Here is a 21,430-nt window from a genome sequence, read left to right as displayed (position 1 = left end):
TGAGGAAAAACATGGTTAACAAAACTGAATTAATATTGCAGTGTCTGGTAATACTTACATCTTGAACAGCAGATGACCTTTCCATAAATGGATCTCCAAAACAAGTTTGATTTTATGTAACACTTAAAATACAGGATAATTTAATGTGGTTAAAAGCCATTACAATTTTAATAGAGCAAAGTAACCAATCCTGCTATGAATCAATATTAACAAGCACCAGACTAGTTAAAAAGTTGCTATTTATAAACCTGCAGAAGCTACAGAAAGTGCTTAATTTGTCTTTCCGCAAAAAAGACAAAATGCAACCACTTGGAAAAAAAGCTACAAGTTGTCATTGTTTTCCTTTTTATATGCTGTCTGCTTATACAAGAAGAGAATGTTATCCTTCTTTGGCCAGGAGGCAGATAGTATATGATATTAGCAGTTTGGTGCTGCAGAGTGCATATCTATAATTCCAACCAAAGTGTTTTGGGTTTCATTTCAACTATTAAGCTCATGCATTCATATATATATATATATATATATATATATATATATATATATATATATATATATATGTATATATATATATATTCTTTTTTACAAAATCTACTACTTTTCTGTAGTTGCCAAATTTCAACAAAGAAGAATCTGTATTATTTAGTTTTTAGACCTGGCATGTTATAGTGCTTTTCCTTTTAGGTATTGCTCATCATTAAATCTTAAAGCAGATATATTCTAAAACCTTGTACGCAGTACAGTTTTGATATTGTTAATATCCAAAATAGACACATATTGACATCACTTGGCCAATTCTAGAGAAATGCTTAGAGATTATCCTAGGATTTTAGTGAGTTATTCTAGACACAGTCATGTGAGTCTGAGGTGATATTTAAGAAAAGACTACCTTTACAAATACAGACTTCCCATATGCATTTTCTGATTTCTGCTTATTAATATGGAACTATGATGACTTTTGATTGCTCCGTAAATGACATCTCTATGGTGTGATTCCAACTTATTTTGTATTCTATGAGGTGTCTGTAGCTAGGATTCATAAAAATATCACTATCAATGCTACATGGGCAATGCCACAGTGCCCAATGGCATAACATGGGATTCAGAGACACAATAAAGCCTCTCGGAACAATATTTTATAGCTTTGTAGGTTCATAGTTGTTTACTAGGCTAATGACCACAAGGGCTTTTTTAAGCCTAGCCATGCATCACAAATCTCTGACAAGTTCTGATACCCTTGATAAGTGTAATCATGGGCCTGGCAGATGAACCATTTACAGGTTACTTCTGTCTATTAGAGACATAAGTGCCAAACCAGGGATGAATTGCCAGTTTCCCATCCAATTGTCCAAGTTACACTTGAATTGGGTTAGGGAGGAACTCTGCTTCACATGGATGGGGAGCCTGCTCCATAGACGGGGTAGTCTTTGGGATACATATCTATCTCTCCACCAAGTCCTACTTATATCACAGGCAAGGTTATGTCTTTAGAACGGGTAATTCTGGAAAGATTATATCACCCCAGATCAGACTCAAACCTACAATCCCAATTTTATTAGTAGTTCATTGTTATTCTTTTGAATTGAACACTGTACAGTTACAGCTAACTGTGTTAGTGCCCCCGCCTTTCCGGCCAGCACAACATAGTTGCACAGGCACCTAAAACAGACCAGCACATACACACACACACACACACACACACACACACACACACACACACACACACACACACACACACAAACAAGCAGACAGTCACACATGTGCACACAACTCACACTCACTTGTGTACAAGCCATACACACACACACACACACACACACACACACACACACACACACACACACACACTCGGCTTCACAGCACTTACTGCCTTGACAATAACAGCAATGCTCCTATCATAATAATGAATGGGTTGTAAAGTTACTCCTTGAATTACTCTAGCATGCTGTTGTGATCTCACTGAAAGGTTCTTAGGAAACACACTTGACTAATCTGCATTAGTCATGGCCCTGGACTGCTGCACTTGTCTGCAGATGATTCCAGGGAGACTGGTGTAGTGCTACAAACTAGAGCCTTTTACCACTGTAGCACTGCAGCGGTCAAACAAAATGCTCTGTCATAATCCACTGAGCAAACCTGCTACAAAAAATAGTGTGTAATGCATTATGCATTTGTAAATCCAGGCCTGTATGTTCTTCCTGTTCCCATTTGTATTTTCAATGGGTCTCTGGTTTCTTCCCATATGTCAAAGATATGTGGTAAGCAGGCCAATAAGGCAGTGATGTATAAAAACAGCACCCTTTTTAAGGAACCATATATCAAATTTAAGTTCATTAAACACCAGTTACAGCTATTAATAATACAAACAATGCACATATTTACAAGCATAAAGAAAAGTCATGGTACCTCCAGACTATCTTGATGCATCATTCTATATGACTTGACCCAAAAGAGGGATAACCAAGGCTTCTCCACTGCCTCCTTTAGAAACTCTACCAGTCACTTCTCAGGGGAAGCAGTCACGTTTTACCGTTATCTGATGTAGGCACAAATAACTACAGAGCAGAGCCACAACACAGATAATAAGTATAACACAAGTCTACAATGTATCCATAGGAAGTTTCAAACAGATGGGTATTGCCTTTTTAAAGTATATAACTAAAAATAACAGGCCAGAACAGATTCTACAGAGCAGAATTTCCTATAACTGCTTAGCACCATAACAGAACACAGAAATACAACTGCTTATTTATCCATTTTGAAAGACCCTCCCCCCCTGCAATCTAGTCTACCATATCACTAAATTTAACCATTTCAAGTTCTCGCAGAGAATGACAAAATCACACAAAGACCAATCAGGTGCAGCCACATCATTCATTTCATGCACACTACATGAAACGCTACTTCCTGGACACTATTTTAGAGAAGTACTGCTCCACCAACTAGACCTTGTACTATATATTAATCATGAACCACACCTGATTTTCAATGACAGACTCATCTCCCAACATCTTCACTTGTTCTGTAACCACAGATGGTCTATTACAAATTGAGTCTGCTGGACAACTTGTTCAGTTAATACTTTAATGTATAACTTATTTGCAGTGCAGATCTAATGGAGAAATGATGGGCTAGCAATGATGCAGGCCGTGCTGTTTTTAATTACGTTAGAGCACTGAACCATTTTGTATGAGGCTGAGATTCAGTATAGACCCATAGAAGAATTGACTAGAAGTTCATTCACTGGCACCGTCATAGCTGTAGCATGATGTCCATTATTTAGGCTGCCATTACATTTCCTAAAGTTGCTAAATTACCCAAAATTATATATAATGTTTATATATTAATATCATCAATATCACAAGTGCTTTAAATAAAATCTGCTTTAAAGTGTTTTGTATTTACAGAAATGCATACATTATCAGTGGATATTCTTTAATGGTAAAGCCATACCTGTCAAAAAATGAATTTGAGAGAAAACATTTATTATTAAATAACTTGTGTGCTTATTTGCAACTTTTAGATCTGCAAAATGAAAACAGTATTCACCTTCTGTATCACATGATATATGAGCAGATACATTTTAAAAAAGCCTGTTTGCATTTGTTAGGAGCCTTTGAAAAAAAAAATGTCTGACAGGTAACATTACATTGGATCTGTCACTTGCTAAATAAGTCTCAGAATTTCAGTCGCAGCCATAATTATTTCTATTATCACACCAGTGTAGCACAAGTACTTCTGAAAAGAATAGCATTTGGGGATTGTGTATTTGTAATTCTCATTGTATTCCCCCAACATTTATCTCTTATTTGGCAGGTATCCAAGATGAGCAGAGAGTCATTCTTATGTAGTATCTTGTATCCTATGTCAAAAGGCTTCCCCTTTGGTTTTCTTTCACTATCAGCATGCTTTTTTCATCTTTTTATTATTTATCAGGTCTCTAACCCTAATCTTTGCATGGGCCAGTGCCTGGACTTCAGTTTGCTGGATGTTTTGCTTGAACAGAGCACAGGTGTAGCTCCTACAGTAGTCTGTATAAATATCCTGCATAATCTCAGGATGGTGATTAATTGTTACCCCCAGTGAGTCATTCTGAAGTTAGTACATCTCCTGGCGTTGTTCAAATTATGTGTGATGATCTAGTAGTCAGTTGGCTAGGGTCACCTATAAGTCATCCTATAAGTAATTTTTTAGTTCTTGGTTCTCTGAAAAGCTTTCAAATTGATGGTTGTTAAAAGATGGATTCTTACTATTCTATATAACTTCTGGTACCTTCATTTCTACAGAGGAGCATACAGCTAGGTACTAATAGAAGATAGGCAAATGAACTCCCTTAAAAGGGACACATTCTTCTGAGGGGTTATGACATTTTGATTATCATGGGATTGTGATATCTAGAGGTCACACAAATTACTGCTGCTCACTCTATTCAGTTTAATACAGGAGACCTGTAAAGGCAAATATCAGACTATGGTGTATGCACTACAAGTATTGCACAGATGGGGCATGGCTTTTTATAGACATATCAGTAAAAATGAGTACAGAATAGATTCAACAAATCATCTTATCTTTAATGGATTAACACTTTTGCAATGTACAGAACCATGGTGGGTATTGACTAATGTATAGCACTTATAAATAGTGTAAACTGCTGTGACCTGGTGTATTTTTATTTCTACCTAGTTTCAGGCGAAAGTAGTTAAAAATTCAAAACACCAGCTCATGGTAATTAACACTTATTATACAAAGACTTCCAATTAATATTCAAAAATGACCACGCTGATTGGCCAGCCCAAACAGCATGCCCATTTTAAATCTGAGAATTTATAGGGAAAAAGGTCTGGTCACCTGGACTTTTTCCCATTAGTATATCGCCTGATATTTTTTACTTTTTTTTTTTTGCCCCCAAAATAAAAATGGAAGACCTAAAATGAACAAGGGATTTGGTGCAGACAAAAATAACAGGATCACCAGGTACCTTATGCAAAATTAAAGAAATGTACCTGATTATCCTTTTATTTTATGTGTCCCGGCTTTCCCGTACTTAAAAAGTCACACAATTTCTTTTTTATTTTTATTTTCAATTAAAAAAAAAAGCAATGGAGATCTTCCTTTCTCTGTTGCTCCCTCTGCACAGCAGTGATGTACTGTGTAAGCGTGGGAACAAAAGTCCCTTATGCATGCACAGTACATCAGAAATGCCCCAGGATACCGGAAAAAGTACAGTTGTGTACACTCACCATAAATGTAGATGTTCGAGTGTATTCACTGTTGCAGTCATTACACTTGGGTTATCCTGCTGGCAGGCTACCCTCAGTCGGCCTGAATTCCAAAGTCTAGGTCCGGCATTGGTTGCTGTCGTGTCTTCCCTGACATCAGTGCGCCAGGGGTATAAAAGATGCAGCCAATGCCATTTTCTTCATTTTTTTTTGCCCCAGATGTCAGGTGCCCCCAAAAGGGTAGGCTAAAAAATATGTCAATAAAACATGCATGCACCAAAATATATTATACCTTCATCTACAAGCAAATACACCACATAGGTTGTATAGATTAGAGAAGTGCAGATAGGTTCCAGCAAAGAAATGGGGGATGGTGGGTGGGTAACCTGGACTGCAACAGTGAATACACTCGAACATCTACATTAATGTTAAGTGTGCACAACTGTACTATGTTCTTCGTGTTTCACTGTTGCAGTCATTACACTTGGGTCGAATCCCAAAGCTATGGTTGGAAGGATGGAGCTAATATAGCATTAGGAGCGGCTATGAGGCCCTGCAGAACTGCAGTGGCAAAGCCTGCCCTGGATTTAGAGTAGAGTGGTAAATGATACTGCTTTGTAAAGGTGTGCACTGAACTCCAGGTAGCAGCCTCTAAAATGTCTTTGGTTGGTACTCCCCTGAGGAAGGCTGCTGAAGTGGCTGCTGCTCTGGTTGAATGTGGCCTAATGCCCTTAGGCACTGGCTTGCCATGTTGTGAATAGCAGAAATGAATGCAGTGGCCTATCCACTTAGAAATAGTCTGCTTTGAGATAGCCTTTCCTTGTGATCCTGCAGCATATGCCACTAGTAGTTGCTCTGTCTTTCTGAAAGCTTTGCTTCTGTTCAAGTAGAAGTGTAGTTGTCTATGCCTTTGAAGCTGAAGTCGTTTTAATGTATAATTGAATAGGTCTGAAAACACCCTCAGAAGCCGATGCCTGCTCAGCGGCACCGGACCCATCTGAGGGAATAGTCTCCGAAGGTCCAATACCTTGAGCTTCCAGCAGCCTAGTCGACTCCACGTGGGAGTCGGTAGTGGCCTGCTGGTCTAAAGTAGCGGGCATCAGGGGCTGCGAAGGTGCCTCACTGAGAACTGGCAAACTGGCGACTGGCTTAGAAGAAGCCTCGTCATTGGTTTTGGACCTCGGATGCCTGTCCTTTTCTTTTTCTTTGCGTTTTTTGTGAATTCTGGTAGTCGGATGGCTATCTGACGACATCGTATAATTAAATCTTCTGCCAAAATAGTGTAATGCAAAATCGTACCGACACTTAATAGTGCGTTGGTTAAATCTAGCACAAAACCGACAACTAACAACATTGTGGTCAGGGCCTAGGCAAGGAATACAGTAAGAATGAAAGTCCTTATGAGGTATTTGCTTCCCACAAGAAATACAATTATTAACTTTTTCTGACATCGGTCTGGAGCAAGAAAAAAGTTTCCCCAATGGGGTACTTACCTTTTAATGAAGACTTCGGATCTGAAATTTGAACACGAAAATCTCAGGAGTCGGCCGACCGGCACTTGCGAACTGCTTATGCTTCGGGCACCACGCAGCAAGAAAGACTAGAGAAAATGTCGTCGGCTGCATCTTTTATACCCCTGGTGCACTGATGTCAGGGAAGACGCGACAGCAACCGACGCCGGACCTAGACTTTGGAACTCAGTCCAACTGAGGGTAGCCTGCCAGCAGGATAACCCAAGTGTAATGACTGCAACAGTGAAACACGAAGAACATCTGTGAAAGTGCAGCATGGAAGCATTATACAATGACACTATTTATGAAAAGTAAGTATTTTTTTCCTTAAATAATGTCATTGTATAATAACAATAACCCATGGCTGGGTGTGGGCAACCCATGCTCGATTTACCCACGGTTGGCTTTGTTTGGTTACTCTTTGCTTCCATTAATATTCAAAAACGAGCATGCTGATTGGCCAGCCCAACTAGCATGCCCATTGTAAATCTGAGAATATGCTAGCAGAAAAAGGTCCGGTCGCCCGGACTTGCTCCCATTAGTGTAGCTCCTGATTTTTTTACTTTTTTTCCCCCCAAAAGAAGAAAATGAAAGACCTAAAATGAACAAAGGAGAAGGCACAGACAAAAATAAGAGGATAATCAGGTACATTCTGCAAAATTAAAGAAGCGTACCTGATTATCCTTTTATTTTGTCTGTCCTGGCAATGTAAAAAGTCTTTCAAATTCTTTTTTTTTTTTTTTATTTTCAGTTAAAAAAAATGCAGCCGACATCTTCCTTTCTCTGTTGTTACCTCTGCATAGCACTGATGTACTGCATAAGCACAGGAACACAACTCCCTTACATATGCGCAGTACATCAGAAATGCCCCAGGATACTGGAAAACTGTGGAGGGGCAGCACGGAAGCATTATACAATGACATTATTTAAGAAAAGTACGTTTTTTTATTCTTAAATAATGTCATTGTATAATAGCAATAACCCAATGCTGGGTGTGGCCAATGCTGGATTTACCCACGGTTGGCTTTGTTTGGTCACTCAGGCTTCACCCTCGTGACCAAACCACACCAACCATGGGTAAATCCAGCATTACCCACACCCAGCCATGGGTTGTTGCTTAATAGTTTCATAGGTTCATATTTTCATAGGAGGTTACTAGACTGCTGGCCCTAGAGTCTTTACAAGACTAGCTGTGTTAATCTCAAATATCCCCATTTGTTCTTTTTGTGTAGTTTTCAGAATGAATTTATGAACAGAGTATATAACTGAAAATAACAGGCCAGAACAGATTCTGTAGAGCAGAATTCCCTATAACTGCTTAGCACCTTCACAGAACACAGAATTGCAATTGCTTATTTACCTATTTTGAAAGTACCCACCCAATCTAGTTTACCAAATCATAAATTTAACCATTTCAAGTTCTGATGGAGAACAATAGAATCACACAAAGACCAATCCATGTGCAGCCACATAATTTGTTTCATGCACATTGCATGAAACTCTACATAACTTTCTGAATACCATCTACATCTTTTTACAAAATTATCCTGAAATAATTTCACCTGCAGTACTTAACAGAAACTTTCTATCCCATCACAGTTCAAAATCTCATTGAGAATATTAGAATCCTACGAGAGCCATTCAAGAGTGACTGCCAAGGAATTCAGTTCATACATAAAAAAGAATCCCTTTTTCCCAGGTTTCTTCTCATATGAGATCTGTTCAAGGGACTGTCCAGCACTCATGCTCTCGAGACCACTTTTCAAACACCATTTCTCATCTCCCAGTTATAGAGTCTTGCCTCATTGTAATTTCACAATGGATGTCTGGCATTCACATTTCAGCTTTAAAAAATAGCTGCGGTCACAAGCTGAGGGTGCCTGATGATTTTCCTACTACATGTCTAATTCATAATTAATTTTTCATTTTAGCTTTAACAGAAAAAAATTATGACCCAGCAATGAGGCATAAGAGGAAGGTTTTTATTATACTACAGCAAACAGAAAGTCTCAATTAAAGCTGTTTCTCAAAACATTTCAGAAGGAGGGGGGTCAGCCACAAAAGAAACAAATAGAGGGTAGACTTATTGTCCTTGTCCATCTCAAGCACAGTGTACTCAAATTCCTCTAAATTTTCAAATGATCAGGATAGTGTGGGAGTACCATTTACCCACTACCCACAGATGCAGAATTGACACTGCATGTGAGCAAGCATATAAGAGTCCATCATTGGGGAATCATGCTAGAGAATAAGAGTCCATCATTGGGGAATCATGCTAGAGAATAAGAGTCCATCATTGGGGAATCATGCTAGAGAATAAGAGTCCATCATTGGGGAATCATGCTAGAGAATAAGAGTCCATCATTGGAGAATCATGCTAGAGAATAAGAGTCCATCATTGGGGAATCATGCTAGAGAATAAGAGTCCATCATTGGGGAATCATGCTAGAGAATAAGAGTCCATCATTGGGGAATCATGCTAGAGAATAAGAGTCCATCATTGGGGAATCATGCTAGAGAATAAGAGTCCATCATTGGGGAATCATGCTAGAGAATAAGAGTCCATCATTGGGGAATCATGCTAGAGAATAAGAGTCCATCACTGGGGAATCATGCTAGAGAATAAGAGTCCATCATTGGGGAATCATGCTAGAGAATAAGAGTCCATCATTTGGGAATCATGCTAGAGAATAAGAGTCCATCATTGGGGAATCATGCTAGAGAAAGGCGGTACCTTCTAGGGAGATATACACACAGGGCCTGGTATGGATTTCAAACCAAACTCCATAATGGTGTGATCCCACAGCCATAAACCAAACTATTCCGTATAATCACCAACAAATCTTTTTAAGCCAAAAAGGAAAAAAATATACCTCAGAACAATTCATGATGGCATTCTTCTCTTTGGGTTGCTTTACTTGTACTGAACTTCTTTCCCAGACAATTGACCTACTGAAACAGATCCAAAAGGAGAACTTATATGAGGTACCCAGCATAATGATGGATCTTCAGTGGTTAACCTTCTTCCTTACAGCTCCATAGCTGGGATTTGTTTCTGATGCTTTTGTTATTATGTGAGTAACATTCATATGTCCTCTTCATCTCTCTGTGGGTATTCTCTGGATATTCCATTTTTCATCTCCAAAAGCATGGTGGTTGAATTGTTAAATTTTCCATATTTGCACTGAATTTGCTCTTCACCTTGTGCTCTGAGTCATGATTAAAAAAAATAGCTCATTTCCATGGTTAATGAATCAATAATTGTGAATTTGAATTAAATGCAAATGTGTATAAGGTTGTGAGAACATATTTACAGCTATTTTTCTTCCATTATCTTAGGGCTTGAAAGTATCCTTAAATATATTTTATATAATTATGTTGATACATTCCTTCTACGCAAATGAACCAACATACCAAAATCCATAGTTTATACACAAATCCAAAATGACCACAACCTAAAACCCTAGGATCTTAACACTATTCTAAAACAATGTAACTGGGAACCATTACAATCTCTTGGATTAGACCAGGCAGTTGACTACTTTAACAGTACTTTCACCAATGTCCTTAACAGAGTCGCCTCCATTAGGAAAATTAGAGTTAAGGCTAACTATGCTCCATGGCTAAGTAGGGACACAAGAGCCCTACTAAAGTCCAGAGACAAGGTTTGGAAAATTTGGAAGAGGGATAACACCACCCCAGCCAAACAAAACTACCAGAAACTTAGGAATTAGGCCAAGAAACAAAACAAACTTGATAAACAGAACTAATTTGTTGGTATCCAAAGCAAACACTCAAAAAAACATCAAAAGTTTTGGCAAGCTATCAACTCCCTACTAAAACCAAGCAAAACTATCACTCTAGCTCCCAACTCCACCAATAACAATATGGACATAGTCTTTCAATTTAACCATTTCACAGAATCCTTACTGACATTATCCAGCCAATTATCCAAATGCAAACCTGCACATATCCCAACCAAATGTCTAGTCAACATTCCCCCCTTTACTCTTTCACCTGTTCCCACCTCCACAATTAAAAAACTCCTTCTGAAATTAAAACCTACCACCCTTGCAGCTGATAGTCTACCTACTAGCTTCCTAAAACTAGCAGCAGAATCCTTATCTTACCCTTTTTCCATCTTCATCAACTGCTCCATACAAGAATCCGACATCCCTCAACAGTGGAAAGTGTCATATATCATTCCTCTTCATAAAGGCAGCAACTCTTATGGCTTCTCAAATTACTATCCTATTGCTATTCTATCTCCCCTTTCCAAGCTGTTAGAGAATATATTCACTCTCAAATCATGCAATTCCTGAACACACAAACTCCTTTCTGCCACACAACATGGGTTCTGGCCACACCACAGCACAACTATCGATCTTCTCTCTTTTACTAATCTAGTTAACCATCACAGAAACAACAATAATTATATATCTGCCATATTCTTGGATCTCTCCAAAGCATTTGATATAGTCTTACACTCCATGCTACTAGACACACTAGCTTCCCTATCCTTTGCTCCTTCTACTATTGCCTGGTTCAAGAACTATCTATCTGACAGCAGCAATCTGTCCAATTGTAAGGGGTACTATCTCCTCTACCTCCAACTTCCATAGGCGTACGACAAGGGTCAATACTGGGCCCACTTCTCTTTTCTATTTTCACTAACAATCTACATACCTCCACCCAGCATGCCACACTTATACAGTATGCAGATGATTTAACTTTAATCTGATCAGCCCCATCTCTTTCCACTCTCCAACAACTCACTCAGGAATCCTTCAGCTCTGTAGAAAGATGGATTACTGATATCCAACTCATCCTAAACCCCAATAAAACTAAATTGGTTCCTATTTACCCCCAACAAATCAAAATCTACTCCTCTTTCCTTTACTATCACTTCAAAAATGGGACTACCATTTCTCCTTCTGCCCATACCAAACTCCTCGGCATTGAAATTGACAAAAAAACCCTCTTTGGTGTCCATGTCTCTCAAACCATAAAAAAGGTTCACAAAATAATGGGTACACTATATAGACACAAAAACTTCCTCTCAGATCAAGCATGGATCACCCTAGCCCAAACCCACCTATTGTCCACAATAATGTATGCAGCACCAATTCTTACCCAGATCAGAAAACTAGACCTTGACAAACTTGAGTCATGCTGTAATAATATTGCCAAGTTTGCTAACAACTCCACCTTCAGAACCCATCACTGTCTAGCTCTAAGGGACCTACAATAGTTAGGACTTTCTCAACTACTCAATTACCACCAGCTGGTCATTGCCTATAACATTCTGAAATATCCTGATAAAACCCCAGCACTAAGTCAACTACTCACTCATTACATAGCAAATCGCCCACTCTGCTCTAATGACAAATCGGGTATATATTATATTTTCAAAAGTTTCAAACATCGAACACCATATGAGCGGTCTGAAATTTTGAAAATATAATAACAAAATAAAAATAAAAAATATATACTTATCTAAATGCTGTAGGCAGGGGGGCAAGCCCCACTGCACCCCCACACCCCCACTACTAAAATATTCCTACTCCGAGATTGCACTGCATTGAAGTAAAGAGAAAATATTCCCTACGACGATTTCCGTGTTATGCACACAATGTTTCAATGTTTCAACCAATCAGGTTCGCTCAATACGCATTCGCCATTTACAATTTTTGATCACACAATAGGAACCCGACAAATCAACAGACACAAAAGATGTGGCTAACCCCCAGTCCATAGTGGTTGTACGGACAACACCAGTGGGATAGGGGGGGAAACAACAAGTGATCTGAGGGACCAAGTTTGGCCACAGCAGAGTCACCCACCAGTGGCTGAAGCAAATTACTAACCTGTTGTGGTGGCAACGGTTGTTTAGTCAATTTTGTGTGTGTGTGTGTGTGTGTGTGTGTGTGTGTGTGTGTGTGTGTGTGTGTGTCTGTGTGTGTGTGTGTGTGTGTGTGTGTGTGTGTGTGTGTGTGTGTGTGTGTGTGTGTGTGTGTGTGTGTGTGTGACTGGAAGAAGGACCAACCAAGAAACCAGTAGTTTATTCCACTGTCAAGCTACAAATGGTACATCTTTCTTAGGGAAGCTAGGAAGGACAACTCAATAAAAAAGAAAGTCCTTAAAAGTAACTTTTTCACATTTAAAACACAGTAGAAAGCACTTCCGTACACTTTGTAGCCTCAAAAACTAAATTAAATACAGTTTCTACACAGAAAATTAGTTTTATATGATTTTAAATAGCTATTAAACTGCCACAAATAAAACTGTGCTTCCATTTAAAAGCACACAAGTCACATGACAGTCATCAAAAACAGATTTTTTAGCTCAAAAATGCTTTCCCAAACAGAAAAGTAAGTTCAAACAATAAAATATTAATTGTAGGAGGCTCTTACTCAAAGAAACTTATCTGCCCATCAATGGAACAGCAAAAGCTTACTAGCAATCATCAAAATAAGACAGAGGACGGCATTTCTTTGGAGGCATGAAAGCTATGAAAGGCTTGGATCCTAAAATTATGTTTTAGTCAGCTCACCTTGTACTGTCTAATGATGTGTCTGTCTAATGAACCTGTATATCTGGGACTACTGCAGCAGTTATCAATATGATAAAAATCATAGTTACTTGATTATGTTATATCTCATACAGAAGGATTTTCCTAAGTAAGTTGATGACCATAGTTCTTTATCTGACAGTCCGATATTCTGTCATATGCTACAATTTATTTGTTTAAAATATAGAGAAAGTGGCTTCATGGCACAGAGGGATATAACCCTGACTACAGCCCAGATTACCTCGGAATGACTAGTGACCAGGATACTGGAGGAGCCAGAGAAGGAAGATTGTCATGAGTCACCAATCCGGCGAAGAAGAAGGTGATTTGGCCTGCAACAGTGCCAATGCATATTAAAAAGACAGGTGCATGAGTTGTGGTATGTGGACAGGGGCATGCACTTGTGGTGTATGGATAGGGGCATGCACTTGTGGTGTATGGACAGGAGCATGCACTTGTAGTTTATAGACAGGTGCATGACTTGTAGTGTATGAACAGGGGCATGCACCTGGCTCTACCTGCTGTGAAGTCACAGTATCCTTTGTTGTGTTGGAGTCTTCATGTACTGTGTGTGTGTGTGTGTGTGTGTGTGTGTGTGTGTGTGTGTGTGTGTGTGTGTGTGTAGCAGAAAATACAAAATACCTCATGTCTGCCTAGATGACAGTCATGCACTAACCTAATCTCACTCCAAGAATGGGCAAGAAATAACCTATGGATACAGCACATGTATGATCAGCAAACACAGAGAAAAATAACAATCTAAAACACTAGTGCTGTATTTTAGTTTTACTGTGTTTTAGGCTCATAAATGTATTACATGAACTAACGTGTTAACTAAATAACAGCTAAGAATTCTTTTCAGTTTACTACGTACTCACAATGATTTACCGTACACCCATTTTCCTATTTCAGGTGGGCTGATAACTTTACTGCAGGAGGCTGCCATGACTCTGCTGCACATGCCTTTTCACATCCATTTCTCCAGGTAATGGTTTATTAGTTAATCTGCGACATTCAAACTTGTGGTATGGAACTTCAATATCTATGTTTACTTGTTCTGCTCGCTATTTTGAGTCACATCTGAAAATGGGAACATTTTTCCATTATCCTATTTATCCTTAAATATTTATATGAATTTTTCCATGTTAGTCTGCTTTCTCTTGTAACACTTAATGAAGACATAAGTTGTTGTAACTTCCACTGTTGCACCATTTTTTAGATGTATTTTGCCTCACCACCTGCTGACCATTAGAAACCCCTCTAGAAACCTCAGTCCATTAGTTCCCCATTGATAGGGGACTTGGGTAAGCGCTGATATCCAGGCAGGTATGATGCCAGTTTGCTGCCACAGGTATTTGAGGATCATCAGCCTACTTAGCCCCATCGACTAAGCAGAACATGTGATCTTTCAGCCCAAGGAATCTGCAGGCGTTGGATGACATCCTCCGTGTTAATTTATGTGCCTGCAACTCCCCAGCCTGTTAGGACTAACCCTAATGCCATCAATAACTCAAGCAGCTGGAGCATTTTTGATTAGCCCTAATGCCACCCCCATAGCTGACATGAACCCTATCATCACCATTTCACCCTCCTACAGAACAGCAAGTGCCAATCCCAAGTTCTCAATTCCTAACTGATTTTTATTACTGGCAAACCTTTGATTGCCAGTGGCATACAACAGACTGGACATCTTATCCCCCTAGGATGGATCAGTTGGTGTCATGGACTCAATTCCTGCCCTCCCCTGCCTGGCTCATCTAATACCCAAGCCATTTCTCTAACTTAGGAAATCTAAGTTGTAGTTAGGGGTTTATCTCTTTGAGCAAAATGGAGCTGAGGCACTGGTGTGAAAAATGTTTCATTCATCTGTCTTACAAACTGAAAATCATTATGTGTGATACGCATGGCAGGGTTACCATGATGAGAAAATATAACTTCAATAGATTTATGAAATTTTGAGATGACATGTCACTGAGTTTAGTAATCGCAAGATACTTAGAAGAGTAGTCAACAAAATAAGATACTGATTGTTTCTAAAATAGAACAGAACTGAAGCAACGTTATACACCATGACTGGTTCAGAATCATATGAGAGACCATGACATCTCTGAAATTGCTTTTGAAATACATGTTATAGACATGAGATATCTTTAGATAAAGCTGGATAAAGTAAGGCACTGCCTACTCTTTCATTACTCTTTACAATTGCTAAATGAGTCTCTTATATTTTCTCTAACATGAGTTTACTTCGATGATTTTGAACAATCATTTTGCTTGAGATGAACATCAGTCCTTGAGGCTTATGTAGCTTATCATGATTGTGTAATAAACTTAAACTGACAGTTGGACTTCCTTCTGTTGCCTGGCAATCCTGTCAAAGTCATACTTTTTAACAGCTGTAACACTCAAGTCATTTTCTGTATGATAAACAGATTCAGTTAGTTTTTCAGATGAAAATAGTGTGACAGACTTACATCTATTCATAGATTTATAGGTTAAGTACTAGGTTAGCTGCCCATGATGGCCATTTAAATTCTAATTAGTTTCCCTTTTTGTGCTCAAAATAAGCTATCCCATCTGGTTATAGATGGGCCTTATCCATCCTATGGTCAGTAATTATATATTACCCCTAATGTGAATAACTGGGATCATGCCATAAGTAATTTGAGGGAACCCCTGCATTGGATAAAGCATTTAGGAGCTGCATCTGTCCATTAGCAGTATAGGGGGTAGTTCTGGGGTAAATGTTTCCCATCCATAAATCTAAGTTGTGCCTGAATATGGACAAGGATGAATTTTGTTTTATCTAAATAGGGAGTCTGTTCCAGACTAATTATTAATTGTACTTGTTAAATAGGTTCATAGGTTCATAGGTTCGTACTAGGCTATCTGCCCTAGGGCTTTTATAAGCCTAGCCAGAGTGTGTGTGACTTTCACCACCCCTTAGGATGAGAATACTACGCCCTTTTAGGGTTTAGTTTACTGTGCCTCTGTCTAGTAGTGACACAGAGATGACCCCCGGGTAAACCTACGATCTCCCATCCATTCGTCGAGATTTCTCTTGAATAGAGTCAGTGAGGGGCTCTGCCTAACATGGACTGGGATTCTGTTCCAGAGTGTAGGGAGCCTCTGGGTTATGAATCTGTCCCTCCAGTACGTCCTATTTATTTCTGTGTTGAGGTTTAAGTCTCTTGTTCTCGTGGCTCTGATGGATTTGGATTTTCTAAAGTGGAGCATGTCCATTTATTCCAGATTGGACATGGCCTTGTACGTCAGGCACAGATCACGTCTGAGTAGGCGGTATGTGACTGAATAGAGCTGGAGTTTTTTCAGTCGGGCAGCATATGACATATGTTTAAGACTCTTTATCCTCTTGGTGAGGAACGTTTGGGGTCTTTCCAACTGCTGCAGGTGTCGGGTGAGATACATCCCAAATGGGGCATTGTATTCAATCATTGGCCTGATAAGAGAAGAGTACAGGGGCACAATGACCTCTCTTGATCTAGATGTGAAACCCTTCATGATAAGGTGGGCAATATAGAAGGTCTTCCTAACCACTTTGGCAATGTGAGTGTCAAATGAGAGGTTACTGTCAACCTGGGTCCCTAGGTCCCTGATTACCTCTTCCGTACTTAATGGATTACCACCTATGTGGTAATTTGTCGGTACCTTGTTTTTCCCAAAGGGTATGACTATACATTTTTGGCGTTCAGCTTAAGGCCATGGCTCTGGCACCAATTATCCATTTTATGAGGCCTCTCTGAAGGATATTTGTGTCGCTGGAGTATCAATTATGGCGCCCAGTTTGCAGTCATCTGTGAACTTTGTCAGCCACAATCCTCCTATGTTTGCCTGTACCTCGGAAAAATAAATGTCGAACAAGAGGGGTCCCAGGACTGAGCCCTGTGGGACACAGCTTGTGACTGGCTTAGAGTCTGACATAGCTCCAGCAACTCTGACCCTGTGGGTTCTGTCCTTGAACCAGTTTGCAACCCATCTTGTGACATATGGGTTTACATTTAAGCTGGTGAGTTTGTCTATGATGCCCAAGTGGGGTATTGTGTCAAAGGCTTTTGCAAGGTCAAGGTAGGCTGTGTGAACTGCCTTACCCTCATCAATGGCCTTAGTGACTGTTTCAAAAAGTCGACCAAGTTCAAAAGGCAGGATCTGCCCTTGACAAAGCCAAATTGGGTAGGATCCAATGTCTGTAGGTCCCAAATGTCTTTGTTTATGAGTTCCATAATGATCCTCTCCATAGCTTTGCAGACCAGGCTCGTCAAGCTTATGGGGCAGTAATTTCAGGGTCCATAGAAGCACCGCCTTTGTGAAGTGGGACCACTGTTGCCGTCGCCACTCTTTGGGCACATATCCTGTAGTAAGGCTAAGATTAAACCGCAGCCTTATGTGTGGGTTTAGTTCCTCTTGGAGTTCATGTAGCACACAGCCGGGACACCATCGGTCCCATTGATGCTATGTTTTAGCTTTAGAGAGGCGGCTCTCACCTGGGCATCTGAGATGTTTAGGAAGCTACACTCTGCTGGGATAGTTATTTCTCCTTTTGGGGAGGGAGGAGAAATTTGCACTGAATCTGTCTGCCAGAATGTTGGCAATGTCAGTGGGTTCAGTGTATTTTTTGTCATTTTGGACTAACTCTGAGCATATCTGGGAGTTTCCACCCAGGTTTCTAACATAGCTAAAGAAGGCCTTGTGATTGTCTTTTGTGTCTTTTGCGATTTTTCTCTCAAAGTTGGCCTTGGATGATTTTATGAGTGATTGTAGTTTTTTGCTAGTACTGATCAGAGATGCCTTCCCTTTTAGGGATTTTACTCTGTCATGTAGTAGCTTCCTCCTCCTGTTGTAAAGTTTGTTTATGGCTGGGGTCCACCAGACCGGCACCTGCCTTTGGGGAATGGGTCTTGGTTTTATTTGGGATTGCATGATCCATGCATTCTTGAAGGTACCCATAGAAGGCATTTGCAAAGGATTCAGCAGTGTGTTGTGGTTTCCACTGGCCCAGGGGCCTTGAAGGATACCACTTCAGTCTTAAGAAGTGTGAAGTTTGCTTTTGAGAAGTTCTTCACTGTGGTCTTTGTGCAGGGTGGTGGCGGGATGTGGATTTCCAGTGAGATTAATTTATGGTCTGATCTTACCAAAGAGGGATATACTTCTGGTGTGGAGCATTTTGTCCCCATGTTTGTGATGATCAGGTCTAGTATATTGTCTCCTCTTGTGGGAATGGTGACTAGTTGTTCCATTGCATTTGAGTTTATGAATTCTAGGAACCTTTGGGCTAGGGTGTTGGGGCTTGAGTAATGTTCCCAGTCTATGTTTGGGTAGTTGAAGTCTCCCAAAATGATGGTATTTGGAGAGACATTCATACTCTCCAGTGTCTTCAGGAAGGCTGTGTGGGGTTCCTGAGTTTGAGAGGGTTGTCTGTAGCATGCTACAAACTGTAAGGCAGTTTTGCCTATGGTTAGTTGCACCTGGATAGTCTCCGATGCTTCGTGCATTGTCACTAACCTGGAGGTGTGGGTATCTTTGATGAAAATGGATACTCCCCTTCCTTTTGTGGTTCGGTCCAAGTTTTGGGGCCGGAAAGCATGATATGAGGTAAAACCTGATAGTGCTGGGGTGCTCTCAGGAGCCTTGAACCAGGTTTCAGTCACTGCACAGACATCGATGTTCTCCATACTGAGGAGGGCTTCAAGGGCGTGCATCTTGAGGTTTAGACTTATGGCATTGAGCAGCATTACCCTTAGTTTTTTTCCACTTGTGTTTTCTAGGGAGGTAGGTTTGTCATTTGAGCCTTGCCTAAAAAAGCACTATGGGGGTGGCAAGAGCCTTGGCCAATATCCGGAAGCCCAGGGGTGACAGGGGCAAGCCATCCCTTGCGAAGCAGCGTGGCTTGTCAAGCATGTCATCCCAAGCAGACAGACATTGGATCCCCTTAGAATGACAATAGTAATTAAGCCAATTGTTAAAACTGATCATTTTGTCTTTGTACTGTGGCATCATTCTTGGTGAGGGTAAGATGCTGCTCAGGGTCAGGGTCATACCGGCCTGGGCTACATAATCAGAGAGCTCCTCTATGTCTCTTTCCATGTAGTCCAGGGAGGTACGTCTCAGGTCGTTCACAGTGGCATGTACAATGACTGAGTCATATATGTACTTGCTGTGGAGTGACCTGAGTGCTTGTGTTATGTGGCGGATTCTAGCTCCTGACAGGCAGCTTACTGTGACCTTTTCCTTGTTCAGTCTGGTGAGCAGGACGTCAGTGTGTCTGACTATGGAGTCACCTATTACAAGTGTGTCTGGCATGTTGTTTGGCCTTAAGGGCTGTGACTGTTTAGCACACTGACTTTGTGAACTATGTGTTGCATGTGCTATGTCTTGAGGTGGTGGTTGCTTGGGTGTCTGCTTTGGAGGCCTCTGTTGTTTTGGTAGATTTTTAATCAGCGCCTCAGTATGTTTTGTGTGTTTATGTGTTTGGTTTGCAGTTGTGATAGTTCTATGTGAGACTGGGTTTGTGGTGTGTGGTTCCCTTCTCCTCCTGACTGGTCTTGCCAGTACTGAATTGAGAGAGCTCAGCCTCCAGTTTGGCTATATAGTTGCATCTCTCGCATATATTTGTATTTGTTGGGAGGAGGAGAGGGTTGTCTGTGTACATGAGGCAATTGTAACATTGCCTCAAGATTCTAGATTCACCAGCTGAACAGGAGAGGACGCCAGCAACTGACCCTTGGACATGCTAGAAATAGTGAAAAAAGATTGCTGTGTAACTGAGTCAGAAAGGACCTATAGGGAAATGGGTACTCAACAGAATTTAGGTGAATGAAGTACTTTCTTTTGTTTAAGAGTGCTTTACCTGTGTAAAAAATGCTTTAGGAGCAAATGCTGAGCTTTTCAGATAGAGTATAGGCTGTTTAGATTGCAAGTAGAAAAGTTCTAAGGGAAAAATTGAAGAGCAGACTTGGCAGAGCCAGAAAAAGTTTAACCTTGTTTAACCGGCGCTGCGCTATGCAAGACGCAAAGCCGTGCAAATGCGGATTTTAAGCAGTGAACTACAAAAGAGCTAGGAATGGTCCCAAACAACCAATTACTACAGCTTCTCGTGCTGAGGTCACTTCCCCCAAGGTCAGGTAGGCTGCTCAAGGCTCCCCACTCCCACTGGTGAGCAAAGAAACTTCCTTCTATCCAAGTAAGGTAATGGACAACACAGGAACTACACCACAGCCCAGAATACAGCAATGCCTGTATACTGGTCTAAACTAGTTGAGAAAGGTGGGAAACAAGGATTATTTTTTTGTTTTTTTTGTAGAAACACCCAGAAAATGCAGAGACAGTGATAAATTAGTTACACAGGCTAGCACACTTTAGTGGGCAGCCTCCACAGTTAAATTAAACAAACAAACAAGCAAACTTTCGATTAAATTCGACTAAATGTAACTTTAAGTGCAGATTTTAATATAAATGCAGTAATCAGTAAAAAAACAGTTCAGGCTAGTTCAAAGTAAGCAACAGAAGCTATTTCCAGTGAAAAAGAAAAGATACTTAAACCCAGAAGGTAGATGCTCTTTTGAGTTCCTTGCTGCTAGGACCACTCTGTAAACCCACGTGGAGCTTGTCTGAGCAGTATAGCCAGAAGAAAACACCCAGAGGTGGATTTTAAGCAGTGAACTACAAAAGAGCTAGGAATGGTCCCAAACAACCAATTACTACAGCTTCTTGTGCTGAGGTCACTTCCCCCAAGGACAGGTAGGCTGCTCAAGGCTCCCCACTCCCACTGGTGAGCAAAGAAACTTCCTTCTATCCAAGTAAGGTAATGGACAACACAGGAACTACACCACAGCCCAGAATACAGCAATGCCTGTATACTGGTCTAAACTAGTCGAGAAAGGTGGGAAAACAAGGATTATTTTTTTGTCCTGAAAAGATCCCGAATGTGTTTTGCGATCTCACATATCAACACAATGCATTCTGCTTTTGAGGTGTTACTGTCTTCACAGCATGAATGTAGAGATCACTGCCTCCATGAATATGTGAATCACGGGATAATGGTGATTAAGTGAATCTCTATCACTGACTGCACTACTCACCATAGTGCACTGCTCCTACATGTGCACATAGTGAAA

The 21,430-nt window shown here is 40.3% G+C and overlaps 1 protein-coding gene across 1 annotated transcript in view; it reads left to right on the top strand.

Annotated features, from left to right (window-relative positions):
- The window catches only part of SLC35F6 (solute carrier family 35 member F6), an 802,941-nt gene that overhangs the window by 417,603 nt on the left and 363,908 nt on the right, over positions 1-21,430 (top strand). The window contains exon 2 of the mRNA XM_044062685.1: positions 14,211-14,283. Coding sequence (XP_043918620.1) covers positions 14,211-14,283 — 73 coding nt within the window. The remainder of the gene's footprint in view (positions 1-14,210; positions 14,284-21,430) is intronic.

Source organism: Protopterus annectens, chromosome 2.part1 (assembly GCF_019279795.1).
Source record: "Protopterus annectens isolate FY-2018-M chromosome 2.part1, PAN1.0, whole genome shotgun sequence".
NCBI lineage: Eukaryota > Metazoa > Chordata > Ceratodontiformes > Protopteridae > Protopterus > Protopterus annectens.
Note: the sequence above shows the minus strand (reverse complement) of the source record. Positions and strands in the feature narration are given on the sequence as shown.